The sequence below is a fragment of the Salmo trutta genome, unplaced genomic scaffold (genome assembly GCF_901001165.1).
Source record: "Salmo trutta unplaced genomic scaffold, fSalTru1.1, whole genome shotgun sequence".
NCBI classification, from domain to species: domain Eukaryota; kingdom Metazoa; phylum Chordata; class Actinopteri; order Salmoniformes; family Salmonidae; genus Salmo; species Salmo trutta.
In genome coordinates this window covers 5,161,931-5,176,486 of record NW_021822941.1, presented here as the reverse complement: position 1 = coordinate 5,176,486, position 14,556 = coordinate 5,161,931, and the positions used below count along the sequence as shown (strand labels likewise).

Below are 14,556 nucleotides of genomic sequence, written 5' to 3'. Positions count from 1 at the left end.
AGAACATACTGTACTGCAGGACTAGTTGGTTATGTAGGCAACATTAAAACATTGTATCAGTTGGTTACCTAGGCAACATTCAAACATTGTATCAGTTGGTCATTCTAGGGCCACAATAAAACATTGAATCAGTTGGTTACCTAGGCTGACCAGCGTCCTAGCGACCCACAGGACGTCTGCAATGAGCGCTGGGAAGATGAGCAGGCTGCTCAGGACGTCGCCGTACTTTATCTGGAACGGATCCATCATTGTCACGTACTTGTTTTCCCTCATTGGTTTGGCGAAGAAAAAACCACCTGCATCAGAAAAGAGAGAAAAGAGAGAGAGGAGTAGGGGGATGAAGGGGGGAGAGAGAGGAGGAGGATAGAGGTGAGAGAGAGAGGGGGATGGAGGGGGGAGAGAGAGGAGGGGAAGAGGGGGATGGAGGGAGGAGAGAGTGGAGGGGGGGGGAGAGAGGAGGGGGATGGAGGGGGGAGAGAGAGAGGAGGATGGAGGGGGAGAGAGAGAGGAGGGGGGATGGAGGGGGGGGGAGAGAGAGGAGGCAGATGGAGGGGGGAAAGAGAGGAGAAAGAGGAAGAGGGGGATGGAGGAGGAGAGGGATGGAGGGGGAGAGAGAGGGAGGGGGGAGAGAGAGAGGAGGGCGGATGGAGGGAGGAGAGAGAGAGGAAGAGGGGGATGGAGGGGGAGAGAGGAAAGGGGATGGAGGGGGGGAGAGAAAGGAACGGGGGATGGAGGGGGAGAGAAAGGAAGGGAGATGGAGGGGGAGAGAGAAGGGGGGATGGAGGGGGAGAGAGAGAGAGAGGAGAGGGATGGAGGGGGAGAGAGAGAGGGGGAAGGAGAGAGGGGGAGAGAGAGGAAGGAGAGATGGAGGGGGGAAAGAGAGAGGGGGAAGAGAGAGAGGAGGGGGGATGGAAGGAGGAGAGAGAGGAGGGGGGAGAGAGAGAGAGAGGACGGGGGGTGGGAGGGGGAGAGAGAGAGGAGGGGGGGTGGGAGGGGGAGAGACAGAGGAGGGGGGGTGGGAGGGGGAGAGAGAGAGGAGGAGAAAGGGGGGATAATAAAACATAGGAAACTTAAAACAAACAGGTGTTGACCTCTCACAACACAACACCTTTTTCTGTTTTGTTATTGCCAGCCGAGCGCCGGACAAACAATGGATCAAAAACAACGCCAAGGGGATCATGTTACATTTCCTGATTTCCAATCAAAGCTACGTTTGACAAAAAGCTAAACACACACAAACACACACATACACACACACACAAACACACACATACACATAAACCCTTGCCCCCCACCGCTCACCCCATAACTGTGACAAATCATTTCCCTCTTGCTTTACGACTGTGTTCTTTTGTCGGTTACGAGCAAGACAGCTGTTTCATTCGCGTGTGTGCGTGTGCGTTTGCATGTGGATGTGCGTGTGCATGTGGATGTGCGTGTGCGTGTGTGTGGAGGACACTTACAGCCCAGTAGGGAGCATTCTGCTCCAGCGATCCAGTTACACATAGGTCACGTTCCAAATGGCACCCTATTCCCTTTGTAGTTTGACCAGGGCCCATAGGGGAATGGGGTGTAGTTTGACCAGGGCCCATAGAGGAATAGGGTGTAGTTTGACCAGGGCCCATAGAGGAATAGGGTGTAGTTTGACCAGGGCCCATAGGGGAATAGGGTGTAGTTTGACCAGGGCCTATAGAGGAATAGGGTGTAGTTTGACCAGGGCCCATAGGGGAATAGGGTGCTATTTGGTGAGGAAACTCTTGAAGGTACCTTACGTACAGCATTACTTATTGAACATTTACATTACCTTTATTTAATCTTTATTTTACATTTATATTACCTTTATATTACCTTTATTACCTTTATTTTACCTTAATTTAATCTTTATATTACATTTATATTACCTTAATTGAACCTTTATATTACATTTATATTACCTTAATTGAACCTTTATATTACATTTATATTACCTTAATTTAACCTTTATATTACATTTATTTAATCTTTAAATTACCTTTATTACATTTATTTAATCTTTAAATTACCTTTATATTACCTTTATTTAATCCTTATATTACCTTTATATTATCTTTATTACATTTATTTAATCTTTATATTACCATTATATTACATTTATTTAATCTTTATAGTATCTTTATATTATCTTTATTACATTTATTTAATCTTTATATTACTTTTATATTACATTTATTTAATCTTTATATTATCTTTATATTACCTTTTATATTACATTTACTTAATATTTATATTTGTCACGTCCTGACCATAGAGAGCTCTTATTTTCTATGGTAGAGTTGGTCAGGGTGTGACTGGGGGGTTTATCTAGTTTATTTATTTCTATGTTGTGTTCTAGTTTCTTTTTTCTATGTTGGGGTTTATGTATGATTCCCGTTGTCTCTAATTGGGGATCATATTTAAGTAGTTGTTTTTCCCACCTGTGTTTGTGGGATATTATTTTGAGTTAGTGCATGTTGCACCTCTGTCGTCACGGTTTGTTGTTTGTTTATAGTTTACTGTTTGTCTTGCTAAGTTTCACATAATAATAAAGATGTGGAACGATACTCACGCTGCGCCTTGGTCTGTTTCTACAAACAAGCGTGACAATATTACCTTTATAATATCTTTATTACCTTCATATTACCTTTATTTCATCTTTATATTACCTTTATATTACATTTATTTAATATTTATATTACCTTTATATTACCTTTATTTAATATTTATATTTGTCACGTTCTGACCAGTAAAGGGGCTATTTGTTATTGTAGTTTGGTCAGGACGTGGCAGAGGGGTGTTTGTTTTATGTGGTGGGAGGTTGTTGTGCATAGCTGTGTGTAGCCTGCATTACTGTTGGTCGTCCGTTCGTTTTCTTGTTTTGTTTGGTAAGTGTTCTAATTAAAGTTATAATGAGCACTCAACCCGCTGGGCCTCGGTCCACTTCCTACGACGACCGTTACAATATTACCTTTATAATACCTTTTATATTAGCAGGCAGGTTATTTAAGAACAAATTCTTCTTGTTTTTACCACCCACATTGACAGTTGGATTCTTCTGGAGGGGCGGAGTGGACCCTGATTTGTGATGAGTTATTGGGGAGTCTGGTGCCCCTGTGAGTTCAGAGGGCTACGTCGAGTTCTTCACGCTGTCTGGGTCGCCCCGGGGGATGACTGACGACACACTGACTGACGACACACTGACTGACTGACAACACACTGACTGACTGACGACACACTGACTGACTGACGACACACTGACTGACTGATGACACACTGACAGAGGGTGCGCCCCAAATGGCACTCTATCCACTACATAGTGCACTACTTTTGACCAGAGCCCTATGGCGTCCTGATAGGTCTTGGTCAAAAGTAGTGCACTATGTAGGGAATACGGTGATATTAGGGAAGCAGGCTGGTCATTACCTAACAATCTAACATGATAGCACCTGCTGTTGGTCATTACCTAACAACCTAACCTGATAGCACCTGCTGTTGGTCATTACCTAACAACCTAACCTGATAGCACCCGCTGTTGGTCATTACCTAACAACCTAATGTGATAGCACCTGCTATTGGTCATTATCTAACAACCTAATGTGATAGCACCTGCTATTGGTCATTATCTAACAACCTAATGTGATAGCACCTGCTATTGGTCATTATCTAACAACCTAACCTGATAGCCAGTCAGGTCATTACCTAACAACCTAACATGATAGCACCTGCTGTTGGTCATTACCTAACAAGCTAACCTGATAGCACCTGCTGTTGGTCATTACCTAACAACCTAACCTGATAGCACCTGCTGTTGGTCATTACCTAACAACCTAACCTGATAGCCAGTCAGGTCATTATCTAACAACCTAACCTGATAGCCTGTCAGGTCATTATCTAACAACCTAACCTGATAGCCAGTCAGGTCATTATCTAACAACCTAACCTGATAGGACCTGCTGTTGTGACATAACACCTAGCAGCTACAGAGAATGGAAAACAACCTTATGGCCTGGAGCCATGTGGTTTAGAGAGGTGGGACATTAACTGTATGGCCTGGAGACATATGGTTTAGAGAGGTGGGACATTAACTGTATGGCCTGGAGACATATGGTTTAGAGAGGTGGGACATTAACTGTATGGCCTGGAGACATATGGTTTAGAGAGGTGGGACATTAACTGTATGGCCTGGAGACATATGGTTTAGAGAGGTGGGACATTAACTGTATGGCCTGGAGACATATGGTTTAGAGAGGTGGGACATTAACTGTATGGCCTGGAGACATATGGTTTAGAGAGGTGGGACATTAACTGTATGGTCTGGAGACATATGGTTTAGAGAGTAACTGTATGGCTGGAGACATATGGTAGAGGACATTAACTGTATGGCCTGGAGACATATGGTTTAGAGAGGTGGGACATTAACTGTATGGCCTGGAGACATATGGTTTAGAGAGGTGGGACATTAACTGTATGGCCTGGAGACATATGGTTTCGAGAGGTGGGACATTAACTGTATGGCCTGGAGACATATGGTTTAGAGAGGCGGGACATTAACTGTATGGCCTGGAGACATATGGTTTAGAGAGGTGGGACATTAACGGTATGGCCTGGAGACATATGGTTTAGAGAGGTGGGACATTAACTGTATGGCCTGGAGACATATGGTTTCGAGAGGTGGGACATTAACGGTATGGCCTGGAGACATATGGTTTCGAGAGGTGGGACATTAACTGTATGGCCTGGAGACATATGGTTTCGAGAGCTGGGACATTAACTGTATGACCTGAAGACATATGGTTGAGAGAGTTGAGACATTGAGGTTTCTGCATTATGAAGCATTTACATGACACGTCAACATCCTATAGCAGTTATGTTAGCGCCCCGTTAACATTACATTGGGAATATTTAAACAATGCTATGTAACTGAATTTCTAGAACTACAAAAAAACATAAAAAGTTCCAAAACTTGGGCCAACTCTCACTATATATGGCTCTGATATGGCTTAAGTGTTGACATGAATGATATGTCACTGGGAGACCAAATTTAGTACAGCGTGTACATGCAGTTAGAATGACACCACACTGTAACTAAGACCATGTGGCTAATGAAACTGAGACGAGATCAAGCCTTTAAAGGGATAGTTTGGAGATTTTGGCAATGAAGCCCTTTATCTACTTCCCCATTGAGATTAACTCTGACTGCAGTATGAAGGAAGTTAGTGCTAGTTTAAATGCTGTTTTATTCACAGCCTCTGGTCAAAAGTAATACAACATACAGGGAATATGGTACCATTTGGAACACAGACATGGTAATGTTACTGAGACCATAAGAAGACATGGTAATGTTACCGAGACCATAAGAAGACATGGTAATGCTACTGAGACCATTAGAAGACATGGTAATGTTACTGAGACCATAAGAAGACATGGTAATGTTACTGAGACCATTAGAAGACATGGTAATGCTACTGAGACCATAAGAAGACATGGTAATGTTACTGAGACCATTAGAAGACATGGTAATGTTACTGAGACCATAAGAAGACATGGTAATGTTACTGAGACCATTAGAAGACATGGTAATGTTACTGAGACCATAAGAAGACATGGTAATGTTACCGAGACCATAAGAAGACATGGTAATGTTACCGAGACCATAAGAAGACATGGTAATGTTACCGAGACCATAAGAAGACATGGTAATGTTACCGAGACCATAAGAAGACATGGTAATGTTACTTAGACCATAAGAAACTATTAAATTACCTTTTTTTTTCCCACACCAGAGTTTACAAAACATTAAGAACACCTGCTATTTCCATGATATAGACTGACCAGGTGAATCCAGGTGAAAACTATGAACCTTATTGATGTTACTTGTTAAATCCACTTCAATCAGTGTAGATGAAGGGGAGGAGACATGTTGAAGAAAGACTTTTAAGCCTTGAGACAATTGAGACATGGATTGTTTATGTGTGCCATTCAGAGGTTGAATGGGCAAGGAACAATATTTAAGTGCCTTTGAATGGGGTTTGGTAGTAGGTGCCAGGCGCACCGGCTTGAGTGTGTCAAGAACTGTAACGCTGCTGGGTTTTTAATGCTTAACAGTTTCCTGTGTGTATCAAGAATGGTCCACCACCCAAAAGACATCCAGCCAACTTGACACAACTGTGGGAAGCATTAGAGTCAACATGGGCCAGTATCCCTGTGGAACTCTTTCAACACGTTGTAGAGTCCATGTTTCCGACAAATTGAGGCTGTTCTGAGGGCAGAAGGTGGGGGTGCAACTCAATATTAGTAAGGTGTTCTTAATGTTTTGTCCATTCAGTGTAGCTATGGATATAATACGTGTTGTGGTTTGAGCTTCATGCTGGCATCACCATGATCCTGTCCAACATGGTCCTATTCCCTATATAGAACACTACTGTTGACCAGAGCCCTATTCCCTATATAGAACACTACTGTTGACCAGAGCCCTATTCCCTATATAGGTCTCGACACCAATGTAATGAAACAGCAGGGAGCAGGTCTCGACATCAATGTAATGAAACAGCAGGGAGCAGGTCTCGACACCAATGTAATGAAACAGCAGGGAGCAGGTCTCGACACCAATGTAATGAAACAGCAGGGAGCAGGTCTCGACACCAATGTAATGAAACAGCAGGGAGCAGGTCTCGACATCAATGTAATGAAACAGCAGGGAGCAGGTCTCGACACCAATGTAATGAAACAGCAGGGAGCAGGTCTCGACACCAATGTAATGAAACAGCAGGGAGCAGGTCTTGAACCCTCGACCTTCTAGCCCGAAGTCCAGCGCGCTTTCGACTGTGCCCCAAAAGCATGCTTGAGCGGCCGAGTCGATATCCGCGCTTATAAACCCAGGGTCGTTACACTATGGAATAGGGTTCCATTTAGGATGCACCCAATGGTTCTGTTCAGTAGGGTAGAGAATATTTCTTAGCTTTAGTACCTCACTATACTGTTTCATAATGCATATCCTGTTTCGTGCACATTTCCAGATGACCTCATAGCACACAGGTGTGTTTATCTGTGTTACTGGGTAACAGAACAGTTAGTGCTAGAGCAGATGAGGTGAAGGTACGTCTAAAATTGGCCCCCTATTCCGTACATACAGCTCATATCAGCTATTAGTACTGGGGTCAGACCGTGAGGTTAGAGGTCATATGACTCACCCAGGAAGAAGGTGAGTACGTAGGGGACTGGCATCAGAGCCCAGACCAGACCCAGGGTGGGGTTGTAGACAGCCTCTGCTATACCCAGGATAAACCCTCCTCCAACCCACGTAGCTGTAGGGAGGAGAGGGAGAGGGAGAAAGAGAGTGAGAGAGGGGGGAAGAGAGTGAAAAGGAGGGGGGGAGAGGGAGAGGGGGAGAGAGAGAGGGGGGAGGGAGAGAAAGAGAGATGTTAACAGAGAGGAACACATACACATGGGCCAATATATACCAATACAGTAACACCTCCTTCTGAGAGTCCCACTGTAGACACTCAACTATCAACAAGCTGTCAGTAACATGTTAAGAGATGTTTAGTGGCGTCCAGTAGGCATGCAGTCGAAAGACATCTGATATTCAACACTTCCCCTAGTGTTAGTGAACAGATATGCAGTCGAAAGACATCTGATATTCAACACTTCCCCTATTGTTAGTAAACAGATATGCAGTCGAAAGACATCTGATATTCAACACTTCCCCTAGTGTTAGTAAACAGATATGCAGTCGAAAGACATCTAATATTCAACACTTCCCCTATTGTTAGTAAACAGATATGCAGTCGAAAGACATCTAATATTCAACACTTCCCCTAGTGTTAGTAAACAGATATGCAGTCAAAAGACATCTGATATTCAACACTTCCCCTATTGTTAGTAAACAGATATGCAGTCAAAAGACATCTGATATTCAACACTTCCCCTATTGTTAGTAAACAGATATGCAGTCGAAAGACATCTGATATTCAACACTCCCCCTAGTGTTAGTAAACAGATATGCAGTTGACTCATTGGTTGTTGATATTTGTGTAAGTTCTCAGAATAAACTGATCCCTGATGTCTTTTCTATTTCTATGCTGGAATCTCCCTCCCTCCCTCCATCTCACCAATCAGTGTGAAGATTCCGACCAGTATGTTGAAGAATCTTGAAACTTGTCAGGTTTATGGGTAACAGCAAACTCCACTCTGATTGGGAATGGTCTCTGGAAGACCCAATCTGATTGGCTGCTTACCAGTCAGAGTGAAGATCCCCACCAACAGGTTGATGTTGCGTCCGGCAAGCAGCGTGATCTCCATCCCGTCCGACCCGGTACACTTCCTCTCCACCTTCTTGGAGCGCATCGAGGCCCAGATCCCCGTGCCTAGGATCAGCAAGTAGAAGATCGCCATGACGATCAGGCCCGGAACGTTCAGAGACATCTTAACCTTGTTCTCCTTCCTCTTCTCCCCGAAGCAAATGACTGTTCAACTAGAGAGAGAGAGATCCATAAACAAGGAGAAAAGGACAAAGAAAGACGAAGGTTTCATGCATTGGGAGATGTATACCTACAGTAAATGTACAGCAGGCTTGGCCAACCCTCCTCTCTACTGCAGCCTCTGCAGGATCCCTAGCTCTCCAGAAGGATGGTTGGCCTGGACAGGGTTGAGGTCAATTCCATTCCAATTCCAGTCAATTCCAAATATTCCTAGTTGAAAAGCATTGAAGATAATTGGAATTGGAATTTCAGTGTACTTCCTGAATTGACTGTAGATAAATGTAATTTCAGTGTACTTCCTGAATTGACTGTAGTTTAAATGGAATTGAGCCCAACCCTGAGTTGGCCATGACTGCTGTACACTACCATTCAAACAGCAGAGAAGACAGGATCAAAGAAAGAAAGGAAAAGTGGGATGGGGCTGAGGGAGGGTAAGCAGAGGGGGGGTTGGGATGGGGCTGAGGGAGGGTAAGCAGAGGGGGGGTTGGGATGGGGCTGAGGGAGGGTAAGCAGAGGGGGGGGTTGGGATGGGGCTGAGGGAGGATAAGCAGAGGGGGGGTTGGGATGGGGCTGAGGGAGGATAAGCAGAGGGGGGGTTGGGATGGAGCTGAGGGAGGATAAGCAGAGGGGGGGTTGGGATGGGGCTGAGGGAGGATAAGCAGACGGGGGGTTGGGATGGAGCTGAGGGAGGATAAGCAGAGGGGGGGGTTGGGATGGGGCTGAGGGAGGGTAAGCAGAGGGGGGGGTTGGGATGGAGCTGAGGGAGGATAAGCAGAGGGGGGGTTGGGATGGAGCTGAGGGAGGATAAGCAGAGGGGGGTTTGGGATGGGGCTGAGGGAGGATAAGCAGAGGGGGGGTTGGGATGGAGCTGAGGGAGGATAAGCAGAGGGGGGGTTGGGATGGGGCTGAGGGAGGGTAAGCAGAGGGGGGGTTGGGATGGGGCTGAGGGAGGGTAAGCAGAGGGGGGGTTGGGATGGAGCTGAGGGAGGATAAGCAGAGGGGGGGTTGGGACGGGGCTGAGGGAGGGTAAGCAGAGGGGGGGTTGGGACGGAGCTGAGGGAGGGTAAGCAGAGGGGGGGGTTGGGACGGGGTTGAGGGAGGGTAAGCAGAGGGGGGGTTGGGATGGGGCTGAGGGAGGGTAAGCAGAGGGGGGGTTGGGATGGGGCTGAGGGAGGGTAAGCAGAGGGGGGGGTTGGGATGGAGCTGAGGGAGGGTAGGCAGAGGGGGGGTTGGGATGGGGTTGAGGGAGGGTAAGCAGAGGGGGGGTTGGGATGGGGCTGAGGGAGGGTAAGCTGAGGGGGGGTTGGGATGGGGCTGAGGGAGGGTAAGCAGAGGGGGGGTTGGGATGGGGTTGAGGGAGGGTAAGCAGAGGGGGGGTTGGGATGGGGCTGAGGGAGGATAAGCAGAGGGGGGGTTGGGATGGGGCTGAGGGAGGATAAGCAGAGGGGGGGTTGGGATGGAGCTGAGGGAGGATAAGCAGAGGGGGGGTTGGGATGGGGCTGAGGGAGGGTAAGCAGAGGGGGGGTTGGGATGGGGCTGAGGGAGGGTAAGCAGAGGGGGGGTTGGGATGGGGCTGAGGGAGGGTAAGCAGAGGGGGGGTTGGGATGGGGCTGAGGGAGGGTAAGCAGAGGGGGGGTTGGGATGGGGCTGAGGGAGGGTAAGCAGAGGGGGGGTTGGGATGGGGCTGAGGGAGGATAAGCAGAGGGGGGGTTGGGATGGGGCTGAGGGAGGATAAGCAGAGGGGGGGTTGGGATGGAGCTGAGGGAGGATAAGCAGAGGGGGGGTTGGGATGGGGCTGAGGGAGGATAAGCAGACGGGGGGTTGGGATGGAGCTGAGGGAGGATAAGCAGAGGGGGGGTTGGGATGGGGCTGAGGGAGGGTAAGCAGAGGGGGGGTTGGGATGGAGCTGAGGGAGGATAAGCAGAGGGGGGGTTGGGATGGAGCTGAGGGAGGATAAGCAGAGGGGGGGTTTGGGATGGGGCTGAGGGAGGATAAGCAGAGGGGGGGTTGGGATGGAGCTGAGGGAGGATAAGCAGAGGGGGGGTTGGGATGGGGGCTGAGGGAGGGTAAGCAGAGGGGGGGGTTGGGATGGAGCTGAGGGAGGATAAGCAGAGGGGGGGTTGGGATGGGGGCTGAGGGAGGGTAAGCAGAGGGGGGGTTGGGACGGAGCTGAGGGAGGGTAAGCAGAGGGGGGGTTGGGAAGGGGTTGAGGGAGGGTAAGCAGAGGGGGGGGTTGGGATGGGCTGAGGGAGGGTAAGCAGAGGGGGGGTTGGGATGGGGCTGAGGGAGGGTAAGCAGAGGGGGGGGTTGGGATGGAGCTGAGGGAGGGTAGGCAGAGGGGGGGGTTGGGATGGGGTTGAGGGAGGGTAAGCAGAGGGGGGGTTGGGATGGGGGCTGAGGGAGGGTAAGCTGAGGGGGGGTTGGGATGGGGCTGAGGGAGGGTAAGCAGAGGGGTGGTTGGGATGGGGGTTGAGGGAGGGTAAGCAGAGGGGGGGTTGGGATGGGGCTGAGGGAGGATAAGCAGAGGGGGGGTTGGGATGGGGCTAGGAGGGATAAGGCAGAGGGGGGGTTGGGATGGAGCTGAGGGAGGATAAGCAGAGGGGGGGTTGGGATGGGGCTGAGGGAGGATAAGCAGACGGGGGGTTGGGATGGAGCTGAGGGAGGTAAGCAGAGGGGGGGGTGGGATGGGGCTGAGGGAGGGTAAGCAGAGGGGGGGGTTGGGATGGAGCTGAGGGAGGATAAGCAGAGGGGGGGTTTGGGATGGAGCTGAGGGAGGATAAGCAGAGGGGGGTTTGGGATGGGGCTGAGGGAGGATAAGCAGAGGGGGGGGTTGGGATGGAGCTGAGGGAGGATAAGCAGAGGGGGGGTTGGGATGGGGCTGAGGGAGGGTAAGCAGAGGGGGGGTTGGGATGGAGCTGAGGGAGGATAAGCAGAGGGGGGGTTGGGATGGGGCTGAGGGAGGGTAGCAGAGGGGGGGGTTGGGACGGAGCTGAGGGAGGGTAAGCAGAGGGGGGGTTGGGACGGGGTTGAGGGAGGGTAAGCAGAGGGGGGGGGTTGGGATGGGGTTGAGGGAGGGTAAGCAGAGGGGGGGGTTGGGATGGCGTTGAGGGAGGGTAAGCAGAGGGGGGGTTGGGATGGGGCTGAGGTAGGGTAAGCAGAGGGGGGGGTTGGGATGGGGGTTGAGGGAGGGTAAGCATGTGGCTGAGGGAGGGTAAGCAGAGGGGGGTTTGGGATGGGGCTGAGGGAGGATAAGCAGAGGGGGGGGTTGGGATGGAGCTGAGGGAGGATAAGCAGAGGGGGGGTTGGGATGGGGCTGAGGGAGGGTAAGCAGAGGGGGGGGTTGGGATGGAGCTGAGGGAGGATAAGCAGAGGGGGGGGTTGGGATGGGGGCTGAGGGAGGGTAAGCAGAGGGGGGGTTGGGACGGAGCTGAGGGAGGGTAGCAGAGGGGGGGTTGGGACGGGGTTGAGGGAGGGTAAGCAGAGGGGGGGTTTGGGATGGGGCTGAGGGAGGGTAAGCAGAGGGGGGGTTGGGATGGGGCTGAGGAGGGTAAGCAGAGGGGGGGTTGGGATGGAGCTGAGGGAGGGTAGGCAGAGGGGGGGTTGGGATGGGGTTGAGGGAGGGTAAGCAGAGGGGGGGTTGGGATGGGGCTGAGGGAGGGTAAGCAGAGGGGGGGTTGGGATGGGGCTGAGGGAGGGTAAGCAGAGGGGGGGTTGGGATGGGGTTGAGGGAGGGTAAGCAGAGGGGGGGTTGGGATGGCGTTGAGGAGGGTAAGCAGAGGGGGGGTTGGGATGGGGCTGAGGTAGGGTAAGCAGAGGGGGGGTTGGGATGGGGTTGAGGGAGGGTAAGCATGTGGCTGAGGGAGGGTAAGCAGAGGGGGGGTTTGGGATGGGGGCTGAGGGAGGGTAAGCAGAGGGGGGGTTGCACAAATAGAACTGACATCTTAACAGAACCACATGACAACATAATTGATCGCTGAGGAACATTCACCACGTGCATACTGTCAAGCTGAATTACACATAAACAAACAACTAATAAATAAACAAGGAACTCAACAACAGGGGTAGCCAGTCAATGATCACATGATGATGGGACAAGGAGGATAAGAAGTGGAGATAAAGAAAAAAAGGATTTAGGAAGAACGAAAATAAAAAAGCTATTTACTCTGAAGTCAGGCTCTGACTGGTCATGGAGGGGGGGTGTGAAGGAGGGAGTGGGGGGGGCGTGAAGGAGGGAGTGGGGGAGAGGTGGGCGGGGTCTCACCCGGCGGCGCTGAGCATCGTTGACAAATGTTCGCCTGCCCCCTCTTCTTCAGGGACGAGGCCCTCAAGGTTTACGGACCGAAACCTCGGGAAGTGAGCAAAGACTTGTTGCCATGTACATAGTGTTTTATAGTGAGTGGTTGATCATGGAGGATTTAGCTGGAGGCAGGTGGAAGTATATTGGTGTATAGAGGCCTGTTGTGGGGTTCAGGTTAAGGTAGAAGTGTATTGGTGTATAGAGGCCTGTTGTGGTGTTCAGGTTAAGGTAGAAGTGTATTGGTGTATATAGAGGCCTGTTGTGGTGTTCAGGTTAAGGTAGAAGTGTATTGGTGTATATAGAGGCCTGTTGTGGTGTTCAGGTTAAGGTAGAAGTATATTGGTATATAGAGGCCTGTTGTGGTGTTAAGGTAGAAGTATATTGGTATATAGAGGCCTGTTGTGGTGTTCAGGTTAAGGTAGAAGTATATTGGTATATAGAGGCCTGTTGTGGTGTTAAGGTAGAAGTATATTGGTATATAGAGGCCTGTTGTGGTGTTCAGGTTAAGGTAGAAGTGTATTGGTGTGTATAGAGGCCTGTCGGTGTTAGACTGGTATTGGTGTTGTCTAAGAGAGACGAAGGGAAGAACAGTGTGTACTGTGTGTGTAGAGGTCTATACAGACTGTGTGTATACATATAGGTCTATACAGACTGTGTGTATACATATAGGTGTATAGGGGTCTATAGAGACTGTGTGTATACATAGAGGTGTATAGGGGTCTATAGAGACTGTGTGTATACATATAGGTGTATAGGGGTCTATACAGACTGTGTGTATACATATAGGTGTATAGGGGTCTATAGAGACTGTGTGTATACATATAGGTGTATAGAGGTCTATAGAGACTGTGTATACATAGAGGTCTATAGAGACTGTGTGTATACATAGAGGTGTATAGAGGTCTATAGAGACTGTGTGTATACATAGAGGTGTATAGAGGTCTATAGAGACTGTGTATACATAGAGGTCTATAGAGACTGTGTGTATACATAGAGATGTATTGTCAGGTGTGTAGAGGTCTATACGTGTTGTGGAAGGGAAGGAGGAGAGGAACCTACCCCATCTTTTGTCAGGTGAGCGTAGACATGTAGTCTACTGTATGTATAGATAGGAATGTATTGTGGCTGTCCAAGAGAAGAGTTACATTGGTCAAAGAACAGGTTGGGCGGACTGTGTAACAAAGGACGACCACCCTCATCCAACAACATTTAAAAACGTTAAAAAAAGGAAGGAATATATACATCATTTTTATATATCGAAATATCTGGTTAAAAACACTTTTGCAATGGTCTATAGTTGTCACAACAGCACCCTCTATAGGTGAGGGTGGGTTTTCACTGTGCTCTTGCTCTCACCATAGAAACCTATGGGTACGACGCTGCCCAGGTGAGAATGAATACAGTCACAACCCCTACATTAGCAATTGACAGGCTGAAACGGTTTTGCTCGGTTAAAGCTAGCTTAGCCACTTCTTCGGCTAAACGTTGAGATAACTTTACCATCGTCTCTGTCTGCTATTGTTACTACTGGTATGGCTTGTCAATGACATGACAGCCTGGTTGATGGACAATGAAGAAGTTGCATTGGCTATGTAGGTCAGTGGTCCCCAATTACATTCAGCCACGGGACCATAATTATAAAAAAAGTGTCCACTGCAAACTGACCGCAACAACCCCAAACAGATATAATACTTGACAAAAACATAATAATTTCAAACCTTGATTACATTGAGATACGATGACGTGTCTCTCTATTTGCAGTAT

At 48.8% G+C, this 14,556-nt stretch overlaps 1 protein-coding gene across 4 annotated transcripts in view; it reads right to left on the bottom strand.

Moving 5' to 3' along the window:
• LOC115187372 (high affinity choline transporter 1) overlaps nucleotides 1–14,556 on the bottom strand; it is a 301,018-nt gene that overhangs the window by 12,549 nt on the left and 273,913 nt on the right. For 2 of the 4 annotated variants that reach the window (XM_029746442.1, XM_029746439.1), the window contains exons 2-4: nucleotides 8,253–8,488; nucleotides 7,206–7,319; nucleotides 141–296 (exon numbers count right to left, since the gene is read on the bottom strand). In XM_029746442.1, the coding sequence (XP_029602302.1) occupies nucleotides 141–296; nucleotides 7,206–7,319; nucleotides 8,253–8,439 (457 nt within the window). In that variant the 5' untranslated portion in view covers nucleotides 8,440–8,488. Of the gene's footprint in view, nucleotides 1–140; nucleotides 297–7,205; nucleotides 7,320–8,252; nucleotides 8,489–8,569; nucleotides 8,706–12,756; nucleotides 14,541–14,556 lie in introns of those variants that run through there. The other 2 variants (XM_029746441.1, XM_029746443.1) reach the window with 2 other exon arrangements.